The sequence below is a fragment of the Heterocephalus glaber genome, unplaced genomic scaffold, assembly GCF_053883595.1.
Source record: "Heterocephalus glaber isolate CG9 unplaced genomic scaffold, H.glaber_assembly_v1.0 deba00001428, whole genome shotgun sequence".
Taxonomy (NCBI): Eukaryota; Metazoa; Chordata; class Mammalia; order Rodentia; family Bathyergidae; genus Heterocephalus; species Heterocephalus glaber.
In genome coordinates, this window is record NW_028258293.1 from 21009098 (window position 1) to 21022763 (window position 13666).

At 41.0% G+C, this 13666-nt stretch overlaps 1 protein-coding gene and 1 non-coding gene across 7 annotated transcripts; both read right to left on the reverse strand.

Moving 5' to 3' along the window:
- Positions 1 to 72: 72 nt before the first annotated feature.
- Positions 73 to 8039, reverse strand: Akip1 (A-kinase interacting protein 1). Of its 6 annotated transcripts, none has more exons than XM_004851387.3 (6): positions 7951 to 8031; positions 7536 to 7763; positions 7077 to 7157; positions 4410 to 4514; positions 2683 to 2763; positions 73 to 444 (listed from the first exon to the last, which is right to left on the reverse strand). In XM_004851387.3, exons 2-6 carry the CDS (start codon positions 7755 to 7757, stop codon positions 301 to 303), a joined length of 633 nt encoding a protein of 210 aa, XP_004851444.3. In that variant the 5' UTR covers positions 7758 to 7763; positions 7951 to 8031; the 3' UTR covers positions 73 to 300. The 6 variants fall into 6 exon arrangements, 5 of the variants coding, with proteins under 5 accessions (XP_004851444.3, XP_021119419.2, XP_021119420.2 ...); XR_015451459.1 differs by having other exon boundaries at positions 226 to 444; positions 2293 to 2763; positions 7951 to 8038; XM_021263760.2 differs by lacking the exon at positions 2683 to 2763 and having other exon boundaries at positions 7951 to 8038.
- Positions 8040 to 10953: 2914 nt separating this feature from the next.
- LOC147828003 (U6 spliceosomal RNA) lies at positions 10954 to 11055 on the reverse strand. The gene has a single exon (XR_015451508.1). It is a non-coding gene; the product is annotated as a U6 spliceosomal RNA (small nuclear RNA).
- Positions 11056 to 13666: the final 2611 nt, after the last annotated feature.

The following is a 13666-nucleotide window of genomic DNA, read 5'->3' on the forward strand; positions in this document are numbered from 1 at the left end:
AAAATGAATTATCTTTGTTTCCAAATCTCTCCCTTTATTATCATAATTAACCTTTACTTAGAAAGCAAGCAGTAAAAACTGTTCAGACTTCATTGTCACATTACTTACAGGCAAATGAGACAGGGACTTCTATCCTCTCAGGTTAACATGGGCACTGAGAGAGACAGATGGCAGTTCCCAGGCTGACCCTCTATGGTCAGAGCTAGAAACAGGATTGATGCATAATTATTAAGAAAATCATATGATGGCTTTAATCTTCTTGCTACTTAAAAAGTGGTGTAGTGACAGTGGCAGCCAACATCATACAGGGAATACCAAGTCCACACTTTGTCCTGAATCAACTGCTACCACGTGAGTCTTCTTGGTCAAGGCATTTGAGGCCACGGTGACAGAATAGGTCCCTGGGTATACTTCTATGTAGAGGTCCTTGGAGATGTTCTCGGCCTGGAAGGAAGAGAGGAAAAGGGCTGTTTAGAGACTATCTCTTTAAGGACACCATGGCACCCCTACTAGACTTCCTTTCCGTGCCAAAGGGATGATGGAATGAAGAGCCCTGATCTCAAGTCTCAGCTTGGTCAACCTCATTAGGTAAGTCTCAGCCTCCACTTATGCTTGTTTATTTCTAAAGCTGTGATAACACCCACCTCACAAATAAGCATATGAACTCTTAAGTGAAATAAATAGAACACACATGTAAATACCGAATAGTTTCTCTGGTGTGAGAAACTGAAAGTGTAAATAAGGACTAAGAGGTATAATAGATAATGTGAAATAGGAAGAAAAGGGGCAAAGGGGAAGGGGAAGTGGGAGGGATAGGGGAAAGGAAAGAAGGGAATGGAATTAATATGAGAAAATGAAAAAAAGGAAACAAAGTCTTTGTAAATAGGGAGGGATGGAGGGGTTGAAGGGAGGGCTGGGCAAGGGTGAAAAGTAAGAGCCAAGAGAGATTATGTAAAGGTGCGTATCTCCAATGATGAATGTCATTAAATTGTACACCTAAAATGTACCAATAAAAGGATATACAAAAAAAAAACCAAAACAAATAAGCATATGAAAACACTCTGTAAATGCAAATGTGTTATAGGAGCATGAAGGATTATAAGAACACTCTAGTTGGAGTAAGAATTAGGCAGAAGGAAAGACTAATGGTCATTGTTTTGGAGATCAAAAGTAGACAGTGACACTTGTGGGCAGAGATTGGCAGTAAGGGCAAAGTTCCTCAGAAAAATGAGAACCATTCTTTTTAACTGTGCTTTGCTGAATTCATTACTGGGAAGATGAAGCATTTTTCTCCTGAAGCTAAGAACAACAGGAGTGGATGCTCCTGAAGCACCACGTCAGCCGGATGGCAAAAGCCCTCCCTTGGAGGACTGGTTCTCCATGGTGCAAAATACTGGAAGCTGGAGTTAACGGAAAGATTCGTGTTTAGAGCAGAACTGGGCAGAAACCATCCTCCAAGGTAGATGTGGCAGGCAGAGGATGGATCTCAATTCAACTGTTGAAGGGCAAAGTTACAACCAAAAAAGAAACCCAAGGGACAGCTGGGATGCCATCACATGCTTGCTCAGTGCTCAGAAAGAGCCCCAGGCAGAAGGTGCCATTTCTAATGCCACATATGGGAAAAACCCCAAAACTACTAGCTAGAAATTCCACTAGCAGGAGTAAGTGATAATATTTATACTCAGCTCCCTCCTTGCCTTAGGTAGATTTGAAGCCAATTTTTTTCAAAAACTGCTTTATTTTATATCTTGTCACACCTATTGGTAGTTACTACAAACTTGGAGATCTATTACCATTTAATCAATATGACTACATAAGACAATGTGCAACTATTTATTGGTTGTTAATTGTGTAAATAAACACAAGTAGAAAATATAAGAAAGTATAGCTGAAAGAAATCAGAGCAGCCAACGCTGCTCCATTTGTCTGCATAAAAGGCAACAGCGGGCTAAGACTGGAGTATCAGGAAGACTAGCATTACCGAAGTGAGCAATGATGGAGGTGTCTAAGCCAACTAATTTATATTTGTACTAGAAGCTGAGTGTTCTTGGTGGCTACAAACTCCAGTATAGTCTAAATCCTGGACAAAAACAAAAAAATAAGGAATTTACTGCAGTAACATGCTCAAGTTCCTTTTCTCAGAATTTCAGCCTGTACAAGTTCCAAAAGATTCCGTTTCATAAACTAATGAGTATTTTATCCTAAAAGTGAAAAACTCATCATTACATGTCTTTAGAAACACTTATTAAACATGGCAACCAGTACCTTACAGTATTTTTGAACCTGTCTCACCAAATGTGTATCTTTCAGAATTTCAGCAATGGTTCCACTTTCTAAGGAGGAGGGTAAGGCCCCCTGCTGCTTGAGCAGATGGTGGAATTCCAGCAGGACTCAATGCCAGGCCAGCTGAGCCGTAGGAACTGAGATATGAATACTTCACATTCTTTCCAACCACAACTATGAGTTCAGACACAAAGAGCACGGCTGATGCTTCCAGTGAACGAAGGATAACAAGAAAACATAATTTTGCATTTGACCAAAATTTTGTGCGCCCTCCTTTAGTTGTAAGAACTTAAAAAATACCACAGAGCCAGTTCAAACAGAGAGCCCTGTAATTAACAGGCCAACTGGCTCATGGAGTTGCAATGGTGAAGCCTAGCATATGTGTAGGCCCACACTCACGGGCTGGGACGTCTCTGAATCGGGCTCTGATGTTCGGTAGATGCCTCCCTGATCCAGGAATGTCTTCTCTCTGTCTATTCTCTGAAGAGACAAGTAGAAATACTGATCAGTGCCTAAGCTTTGTATTCTGGATTATAAAGAGAAATTTTCTCCCACTTATTAGAATTGTTTTATACACTTTTTCTAAGTTGGTGCCTACCTTCTTAAAGCTCTTTTTAGTGAATCCTGTTAAGTATTTTAGTCAGATGTTTACCATGATTACTTTTTATTGTTACATGGGCTTTGCCATCAGACAGGTCTGAGTTTACATCCATTCCCTGCTGTTTACTAAGAGGGAGTGACTAACTGCTGAGCTTTGGTTTCCTAGTCTGCACTATGGGAAACTGGGTTTAGGGAAGATTTAAAGTGCAACAGTGATGACACTTTTAACAAGCTCTCAGAAAATTTTCTGTGCTTCTCCTAGGAGTGGGGGTATTGGAAGGGAACAGTGATCAACAAAGCCAATTCTTGAAGTAAGAGGCACTGTTTTACATCTTATGGGGAGAGGGATGACTCTTGCTCATTTGTAACCTCTGAAGGTCAGGTGCACTTAAGAGAGAGCTAAGGCTAGGCTGGAAAAGGGAACCCAGGATGGTGGCTCCCCACATCTGAGGAAGGGTAATAGGGGGTGCTTCCAGCTGTGCTCAGCCCTTGCTCACCTCCAGGTGCTCACCACCCTCACTTTTCCTAAACCCCCTTGCTTTATCACTCCGAGATGGCCCATCAGGTCAGGGAAGTCAGGAGACCAACTTGGGGATCAGACTCTGGACTTAGTTTGCTCTCTTTGAGTACAGTTAGGGAAGTTTAAGAAAAACAAAAACACAAAAAGCCTACTCTTCTCCATAGCCACCAGTGTTTCTAGGCATGGTGGTGGTGCACACCTGCAATCTCAGCTATTCAGAAGGCTGAGTCAGGAGGATTTCAAGTTTGAGGTAAGTCTGGGGAACTTAGTGAGATCTTGTCTCAAAAAATAAAAAGGGCTGGGAAACTAGCTCAGTGGCAGAGCGCTTGCCTAGCACATGCAAGGTCTTGAGTTCAATCCTTAGTACCAAACACCAAAACCACAACCAACAAACAAACTCCCAAAACCTACCTCTGACACCAACTACTGTTCAACAAGTAGAACCTTCAGCTTCCTCACAATGATGTATAGTAAAAGGCAGGTAAGTTTGCAGTAAGAAGCCTATAACCATTATTTTTGGAAAAAGTATTTTGTGCCGGGGATTTAGCTCAGTGGTACCTTGCCTGCCTCACAAGCGTTAAGGTCCTGTGTTCGATCCCCAGTACCACAAAAAATAAATAAATAATTAATTTAAAAAAGAGAAAGCATTTTGTTAAAATAGATGCCCCCTTTTTGTACGTCCTTTTTAAAAATTAACAAACACATGATAGCAGTACCTCTTAGTAAGATATATAATTATTAAAAATCTCCTTTGCCTCAATACAGAAAAGGATATGTGGAGCTCTTTTAAGCCTGCCCAAGTATTCCACAGCCCAGCTCATATTTTGGACAAACCTGAGCTCCTGCTTGTTGTTGTAAATTGTCTCAGGTTAAGCAATGATACATTTCTGAGGACTGTACTGCTAAGTCACAGATGTCCAAGACAGAGTCCAGCAGGAGCTCCCAAATACAAAGACTTAACCTCAAGTGGCTGCAAGCACAGCGCAGAATGGTGGAAGACACATACCTGACCATACCCTGTGTTGGAGCACACGTGCTGCTGAGACTTCCCTCTGTGATACCGATAGACATGGGTTGCCCCTCCTTCCTCAGGCACTGATGAATAATATTTCTAGAGAAGTAATGTGAAAGATGTGGGGTAGTCTGGTTGAATTTTCAAAAAACAAAACACCTCTCTGATATATGGGCAAAGTATGGTTAAAGAGAGAAGGAGGAGAGCAAAGGTAAACAACCTGTCCTTTCGATAGCCTCTTCAGTCCAGAACAAGACAGCTCACACATCGTGGCTGCAGAGAAGGAACGCATTTGGCATTACTTTGCTGCCATCTGCTGCCTCTGTAGGGCAAGAGCTCTGGCCAGTTTATGGTGGGCAGGCAGGACATCCTCTCATTCCTAGGTTAAATAATTTTCATAACTTTGCTACAATGCCAAATACCAGTACACATGCCCTTTCATTTCCTCCCCTAACAAATTCTGATGAACACTTCCATGTTTACTGTCTTAGACAAGGACACAGGAAGATAAGAGTATCTTTTCTTGAGGTACATCAGGAAACAAAACATAAACCCAAGAGCTCTGCAGCCCTTCTCCCTAGGGTTCCCATGCAAGGGAGTGGTAGGAGAGGTCTCCAAGTTAAGAATAATTCAAAGGGTTGGAAAATGGTTACATTTTTCTTGTCTCTTTCCTTCCTTGACCTTGAAGCTAGCCTTAGATTTGTTCATGATTGTGACTAATGATGAAGACATCACAAGCCTGCTTCTTTTGAACATACTGCAGGGACATTGTCTAAGGCATGTGACTAGAAGAACGAGCAGTCAGAGAAAGTGCTTGAGGTCATGGATCTAATGATACATTTTAGGGGCTGCTTCAAAATCCTGGATTAGGGTCAGGGATTTAGCTCAGTGGTTCCACTGCCTGCCTCGAAAGCACAAGGTCCCGAGTTCAATCCCTGGTACAAAAAAAAAAAAAAAAATCGTGGATGCAAACCCAGAATACTAAATCTCTAGAAAGTCCAGGGGTTCTGAAGCTCCATTCTATAACAAACTTGACCTGAAGCATGAACTGAAAACTAAGATGAAGAGCACCAATCTGCAAAATCTAAAACCAAGGAGAAATGTTGTTTTTAATGAATCATGAGCCAAGTGTTTAATTACTTTACAGTAGAGCTGAAGTTACAGATTTTTCTACAACCACCTCAGTACAAATAAGAACATAAAAATATTCTTTGATCCATATCTCACTGGTTGGAATGCCATTCTTGGAGTCACTGGAATTTTTGTAAAAGATGTAAAAAGATTAAGATTAGTTTTTTTGGATCTTAACAAAACCCAAAAGTAGAACAGAAACAAAGGATTCTCTTCCTTTTCTCTTATTGACCAGTACCCTTAAGACATAAAAGACTCAAAATGTTAAGGCTGAGAGAGATCAGTTCCTTCAATGTTGGCTGGTCCACCTTCAACATTTTCTCAAAGTACATAAAAATGACCTAAGTGTATGGGTTTTAGAAGAGGGTCTTTAAAACATTCACTCATTTTAATGAACACACGAAAAGCCCAGTAGGGCTGTACATGCCTGTAATCGTACCAGTGAGGGAGACTGGCACAGGAGGATGGCAAGTTCACATCCTTTCTGGGCAACTTAGACCTATCTCAAAAAAAAAAAAAAATGGCTAGGATGTAGCTTAGTGATAGAGTACCCCTGGGTTTGATTCCTAGTACTATGAAATAAAAGAGAGAAAGAAGAAAGGTGTAAAAAAAACCTCACTTAAATCCCATGTGTTAGAGTTAATGATAATTTGCTGGCGGAAATCATCATCTCTAGTGGAGACCAAAAAAAAAAAAAAGGCTATAAAGACTGGGAAGGATTTTAGAAATTTTAATTTTATGAAGGGCAGCTAACTAGCTTCACATCTTAAATATTTTCCCCAGCTTCTCAGTGTTCTGGTCACTCTTCTCAGGTAAGGCTGAAAGAAACTAGCTTAAGGCATTACAGCCAGTAAAGGGCAGAACATGGGTTTGGCTACTTGAAGCTGCTCCTGTCATTAACTAACACACTTGACCAAGGAATTGCATCTGTTGCACGTAATAATCTTTGTCACCAACTGATGGGCCCACGGAGACACACTTAACTACCTCACCAGGGACTTAAAAGAAACATTAGAGGTTAAGATCTAATGCTATGATTTTGTTTCAATACATCTTAAAAACAAAGTGATCCTGGACTGGGGATATAGCACCTGCCTGGCAAGTGAAAGGTCCTGAGTTCAATTCCCAGTACTGGCAAAAAAACAAAAACAAAAACAAAAAACCAGAGTGATACAAGTTCAAAGTAAAAAACAAAAACCCAATATTTGACTTGTTTTAGAATTCAGCAAATAAGCTGTTTTCCCCCAATAGACTGAAAACTCAATGAGGGCAGAGACATTTTCTGGCTTGTTCACTACCACATCCTCAACAATAATTACAGAGTTAGGAATTCAATAAATATTTGTTGGATGAATTCTAACTTGGATTTTCCACCAGGTTTAATTGCTGATTACAATTTGCCCGTGAAGATCTGCAGTGCAGGGGACACAGGAGTATCTCAATTATCCCTAAAACCCAGGAAGGAAGGCCCTGTGATCAATTGGCAGGCAATTAGGGGGTTGGGCACAGCTATGGTTCACACCAACTTACCCCACACTGACTTGAAGTATAGTCCATGAATTCAGCCATTATTCTGAAGGAAGCATTAAGGGTCAGGTGTCTTTCTTCTCTCTATTTGAATAAATGGCACGTCACACGTAAGACTCAAGATTCCCTACTGGAGCATGAGTTTTTAAAGTACTTTTTACTTTTGTAAAGGCCTGTGCAACTTTAAGTTAGTAAGGTTCTTACTGAGAAAGAATTCCAACCCAGTAATATAGACAAGAATTTATCAAGGACCTAAAACCTAGGTTCGCTAGTTTTCTCTAACATCAGACGGTAGCATGTAAGAATTTTTAAAGAAAAAAGTAACCATCAGGGCCAAGCACTCTCATTCCGTAGCTGGCCCCCAAGAACCTGTCAAAAACAGAGTTTTCAAAGGACTTTTCCAAGAATCGTCCTGACATGTGCGGGGCAGTGACCCGCCGGTCCCAGCACCCGGGCCCTCACCTCTGTGGGGAGAAAGCGCCGGGGGTCGGCTGCCCGCCGTCCTTCTCGGCAGGGCCCCTCCCGGGAAAGGACTCCCATGCTGCCCGTGGGGCGCTCCTGTAAATGCCAGTCCACTGCCCTCCGCCTGGCCCGCTCCAGCACTTCTTGGCCCAGCCTGGCCGAGCGCTGCAGGGAACGTCGGTCCAACCCGTTCAGCGCCGCTGCTGCCAAACAGTTCTCCATGTTTGCCTGGGCGGGCACACATACAGAAACGCGGCCGGGTCAGCCGGCCAGCCCCGGCTTCCACCTCGACCTCCTCGGCAACCACTCCCCCCCTTCCGCCCGAACGCCCACTCCAGCGGGTGCAGGGCCAGAGCTGAGGATGGACCAATCTACCCTCTCCACTTCCGCCCTCCCCTCACAGGGAAACCCTCACCCGGCCAGCCTCGCGAGGCGCACGCGCCCAGAGATCTTGGGAGGGAGGTGGCTTGGAGCGCGCGGCGCCGGCGCGGCAGGCCATTGGCCGATGGTGAGGAGGGGCGGGATGGCCTGCGCCAGACACGCCTTCTGCGTCCTGGATGGTTACCGCTGAAAACCAGTTGCCAAGGGTCTGAGATGTAGTCCGCAGTCAAGGACTCCTGGACCCGGGCCTGGTTCTTACAGGTCTTCGCTGCTTAACTTGGTCCATCAGATGTCAAGTCAGGTTGTCAAGAGTGTGAGGACATCCGGGCGTGGTGGTGCACACCTGTAATCCCAGCACTCGGGGGGCTGAGGCAGGAGGATCACCGTGAGTTTGAGGCCAGCCTGGGCTTCGTTGAGTTCAAGGCCAGCCAGCCAGAACTACATAGCGGGAGCCTGTCCAAAAAACAAAAAACAACAACAACAAAAGCTATGAGGATTGAGACAAGTCTCTTTCTGCTGGTCTATAGTTAGGGACATCGTTACTGTAAAACCGCTTTTGTTTGCGCAGGTGATTAGGCCAAAGAATGTGGCGGCCAAGATGGCCTTGTCCGGCCAGCGGTCTGATAGCTCGGAATGGAGGCGCTAGGCTGGGGTTCCTGTTGCGCTGGGAGGGGCCGCCTGAGGAGTTGTAGGGTCTCTCATAATCCTGTCACCCCTCCAGTGGAAGGACAGATTCGCACCCTCTTGGACGGCCCTTGGAGTCTGAATCCACCTTTCAAGAATAACTGTACCAGGTTAAAGTAAGGAACTCTACTTATCGTTTACTCCACTGTCTGGAAGATGAGCACCAGGTGACAGGTGACTGGTGTCAGTGTCTTCAGCTACACCACCTAGCGAGCAGCAAAGCCTTGATGCCCAAGAGGGCCTATTAAGTAAGGGACACTGCGTGGTGGGGCTCACTTTAAGAGAACATGCTAGTCAAATATGCCCTTGATGAGGAATAATGAGCTAGCAGACCAGCATTAGGCTACTACTACAACCTCCGTCTGTACTTTTATGCATTTCCTGCTTTCCCTGAAAAAGGAGTGAAACCCCTCATTATCCTTGAGGTGATCCTTCATTTCAGGAGTATTCCCAACTTTTCCTTCCTGAAGTGTTTATCAGGTATCTCCTTTAGAACACAGTGGTTATGTGCATAGGGTCCTGAATATCCAGTCTGGACAGCTGGTTTAAATTTTAACTCTGCCACTTTCTTACTGTGTGATTCTGGGCAAACAAATTACTTTTTTGAGGTCCACTTTTCCTCATCTTCTTACCTGGGGATACTAGTATACCAGCCTCTGTAGACTGTCAGCTTCATGAGGGCAAAAACGGTGTCTGTCTTGTTCACTGAACTTAAGATGCATCTAGTATTTTAGCCCACAATAATGGCTGAAAATAGCTATTGAATTGGGTGTGGTAAGGCTTTTGTGATATAATTCCTTTAAAATGCTTACCACAATGCATCACAAAGAGTAAGCACTCTAGAGATTTAGCTGTGTTACATGCCAGGCACTGTTCTGAGAGCAGCAAGTGGATCACATGAAAGAAAAAAAAAGAGGAAATGATGCACACAAGATCTGTAATGCCAGGACAAAATATTATGACCCAAGATTGATGCAGATAAAATTCTGTGAAGCTTAGAAAGTGGTTCTGTTCAGCTGGGAGGATCAAGAAAAGCCTTGCAGAGAAGGCAGTATTTGAGCTAGACCTTGAAAAATAGACTAGGGATTAATGAGAGAAGAGATAGATAAGATACCTGTTAGCTGCTCTTACAATAAGTATACTCAAGAGTGAGACAGAATTTGGTCTTCTTTATTATTTATTGATTTCAAGAACTTGGCTCCATATCTTTTAGTTGTGTTTGTGCAGTCATGAGCAGGTTACTTAATCTTTCTATACCTCGATTTTGTCATGTATAAAATGAGAATTATAATAGTACATTCCTCCCAGGGTCATGAAGATCAGATAAATTAGTATGTGGAAAGTCTAATAGTATTTGCACATGGTAAGTACTTAATAAACATTAGCCTGTATTATCATCTTAAACTTCAGTCTGATTTCTCAGTATGTTTTCATTCACTCAGTACTATAACATACCTTACCTTGCTTGACTTTCTTCTCCAGTATTCTGTTTGTTTGTTTTGTTTCTTGAGACAGGGTCCCGATATATAGTTCAGACTGGCCTTGAACTCACTATGTAGCTCAGGCTGGCCTCGAATTCACAGTGCTCTTCCTGCCTCAGCCTCCTGAGTGCTGGGATTACAGGTATGCATCACCAGGCCTGGCCTCCAGTATTTCTTAACTATTTCCAGTCATTCTAGTTGAAGAATTAATTTTTTTTGTCAAGTCAGCTCTTTGAAATATTTTCCAGTTATTCCCAGTTACTACAGCTTTTTGTTTTTATATATAATATTGTACTTATCCAAATCCAACTAAAAGTAGTTATGGTTCATTCTTTCCCAACAACCTGTAAACTTCCTGAAGTCAGAAACTGTTCCTTGTTGGCACTTGACTATTCCAAGGTCTATTAAAGAGTGGGTATTCAATATGTATTTGTTGAAATTGATTTAATTTTTTTTACCTAGATAGACCCTTGTTAGACCAGAGAAGAGTTGACTTTAGCCAGGTGTGGAGGTGCTTGCCTATAATGCCAGCACTCTGGGAGGTTGGGCAGGAGGATCACAAGTTCAGGCTATCTGGGCAACCCAGTGACTTAGTGAGACCACTTTCAAAATAAAAAGGGCTGAGGATGTAGCTCAGTGTGAATGCCCTGGGTTAAGTGCTCAGTACTGCCAAAAAAAAATTTTTTTTTGCCTACATGCATTCTTTTCCTTTAAAAATATTTTAATTGTTTTAAATTTTTATTGTTTAGTAGCCCAAGTTTAATAGTTTTAAATAAGAAAACTTACATGTCTGCTTAATAGCAATCAGCACCTGTCTTCATACCCACACAGCTAGGTAGGTTGAAATACTATTATTGATAATTACTGTGTCTAAAAATAAGGAACACTCCCCGAATTTGTGTGTCATCCTTGCACAGAGACCATGCTGATCTCTGTATCATTCCAATTTTAGAATATTGCTATGGAAGCAAGCACCCTACATGCACTTTAATGAATGTAACAAATATGTAGTTGTAACTACTTTTTCCCACAATTTAACATTTAGGAATGTATAGAGGGAGAGGTGGTTGGAATGAAACTAGAGCCTAAGACAGATACTAAATTAAATCCTTACATTGAAAACCTTTTTCTACTTATAAACATTTATGTGTCTATATAATTTCAAGGTTCATTCTATGAACCACAATTCATTTTGTCTTTTAAAAGATTGGTTGGGGACAATAATGGACAATAACCTGCCATCAGGCCCCTTGTAGAGCAAATACAGCCCAAGCCAGGTATTTCTGAAATCCTTTGGTGAGTCTTGGAAATGGAGCAATAAATGGAGAGAGGGAAAGTAATTAAGAATATGTCTGCTTCACAGAGAAACTATCCATGTGAGTCTTTCATGATCTCTGTCTTCAAAGGGTCAATTTACTACCATAGACAAGAAGTAGAAGATATTTTTCTGGGTTATATGTTTTAGGAGATAAATGAGTTGGAAGAAATCTTTAGTCTTAAGATCTCAGGAAAGAGATTGGTACTGTATTTGGGACTTTCTTGAGGAGGAAAAAACCAAGTCTAATGAACATCAATATAAATTCTTTTTTTCTATGTGAAGGAGGGCAAAAAAGGATTAAAAACCCAGGATGCAGAAGCAAGTATCATACCAAAGTTTGACAGTGATCTATCTACAGGGTACATGCCAGAGAATGTATGATTCATTGTCTTTGACAGGTGGTATTTTTATTTCTTTAGCAGATTTAGGGGCTTTAGGATCATTACAGCTTTGTAAAGCAGTATAAAGGATGAGTCATTAGATCATTCATTTTCCCTGATTACATCAACTCATTGGATTATTGAAGAGTGAGGGAAACTCATTATCAAGTGTCACCTTGATTATTAAAGAAAATGAATCACGCTTATGAGAATTAGCTTTCACAACCTGTTAAAAATTGACTGGAAGTTACAATATTGGTTGCAAAGTAGGAATGATTAGAAAAAAGTTTTGTTATTTTTAAGAATCAGAGTTAAAAGGAAAAATATTTGGAAGATATAAACAGTTGAAATCCATGTAGCATTTTAAAAAATTACTTTATTGAGGTATAATGCACATATAAAATTCACCTGAAGTGTAAATAGTACTTTTTAGTAAATTCACAGTTGTGCCAATATTACCACAGCCCAGTTGGGGAACATTTAGTTACCAGAAAATGATGCATAGTGCCTACCCTGTGTGATCATTTCTCAGCTTCTGCTTCTAGACCCAATAACCAGTATTCTGTTTGCCACCTATAAATTTGCCTTTTGGGGACATTTCATATAAATGGAATCATATGATATGTGACCCTTTTTATCTGGCTTCCTTTACTTAGTGTTACATTTTTGAGGCTTATCTACGTTTTACCATCTATCAGTACTTCATTCCTTTTTATGGCCAAATACGATTCCATTGTGCGAATACACCACACTTTGTTTATCCATTCACCAATTGTTGGCCATTTAAATTGTTTTCAATTTGGAGATACTCTGATAGTGCATATGATTTTGTGTAGATACACGTTTTGATTTCTCTTGAGTAGATAGGAATGAAATTGCTGAGGATATAGTTAACATTTTTAAGGAACTGCCAAACTGTTTTCCAAGGTGGCTGCCTGTTTATATTCCCACAAGTGATGTATGAGGGCTCCAGTTTTTCTATGGTCTCTCTAATACTTGTTGTCTGTTTTATTATAGTCATTCTAGTGAATGTAAAGTAGTATCGCATTGTGATTTTGTATGTATGTAATTATGTATGTATGTATGTGTTTTCAGTACTGGGGATTAAACATAGGGTCTTTGCACTGGCCGAGATCCTACCCCTTTTATTATTATTATTATTATTTTTTTATGAGACAGGGTCTCACCAAGTTGCCCAGGCTGGGCTTGGACTTGTAATCCTCCTGCATCAGCTCCCCAGAGTACTGGGATCACAGGTGGCATGCACCACCACACTTAGCTTTGCATTTTCTTAATGAGTAATGATGTTACATACTTTTTTCTTGTAGTTATTAGCTATTTCTGTTTCTCCTTTGGTGAAATATCTGTTCAAATGTTTGCCCACTTTTAACGTGTTTTTAATTATTAAGTTGTAAGAGTTCAAATTCTGGACAAGAATCCCTTATCAGATGTATGATTTGTAAGTATTTTCTTCCAGCCTGTGTGATGTCTTTAATTTTCTTTTTTAAAAAAATGTCTTTCATTTTCTTAGCAGTGTCTTTTGAAGCACAAACATTTAAAATTTTTGATGGAATTTTTATGGGTGATGCGTTTGGTGTCATACCTAAGAAATATTTGCCCAACACAATGTCATGAAAAGTTTTTCCTATTTTTTAAAAGTTATGTATTTTAGTTTTAACAGAATAGAGGATGCAGAAACAACCCTGAGCACATGCAACTATTTAATCTTTGACAGAAGGACCAAAAACATACACTAGGGGAAAGATAGCCTCTTTAGTAAATGATGTTGGGAAAACTGGCTATCCACGTGTAGTAGATTGACTCTAGGAATATATCTCTCACTATATACTAAACTAAAATCAAAATGAATCAAGGAACTAAATGTTA

Excerpts from the sequence above, each read along its gene's own strand:
- Akip1 (XM_021263760.2), bottom strand. The coding sequence starts at position 8,034 with ATGGCCTGCCGCGCCGGCGCCGCGCGCTCCAAGCCACCTCCCTCCCAA. Across the intron at positions 7,764-7,950 it reads CGCCTCGCGAGGCTGGCCGG|GCAAACATGGAGAACTGTTT; the intron begins GTGAGGGTTTCC and ends GTGCCCGCCCAG. Across the intron at positions 7,158-7,535 it reads GGCGCTTTCTCCCCACAGAG|AGAGAAGAAAGACACCTGAC; the intron begins GTGAGGGCCCGG and ends TTATTCAAATAG.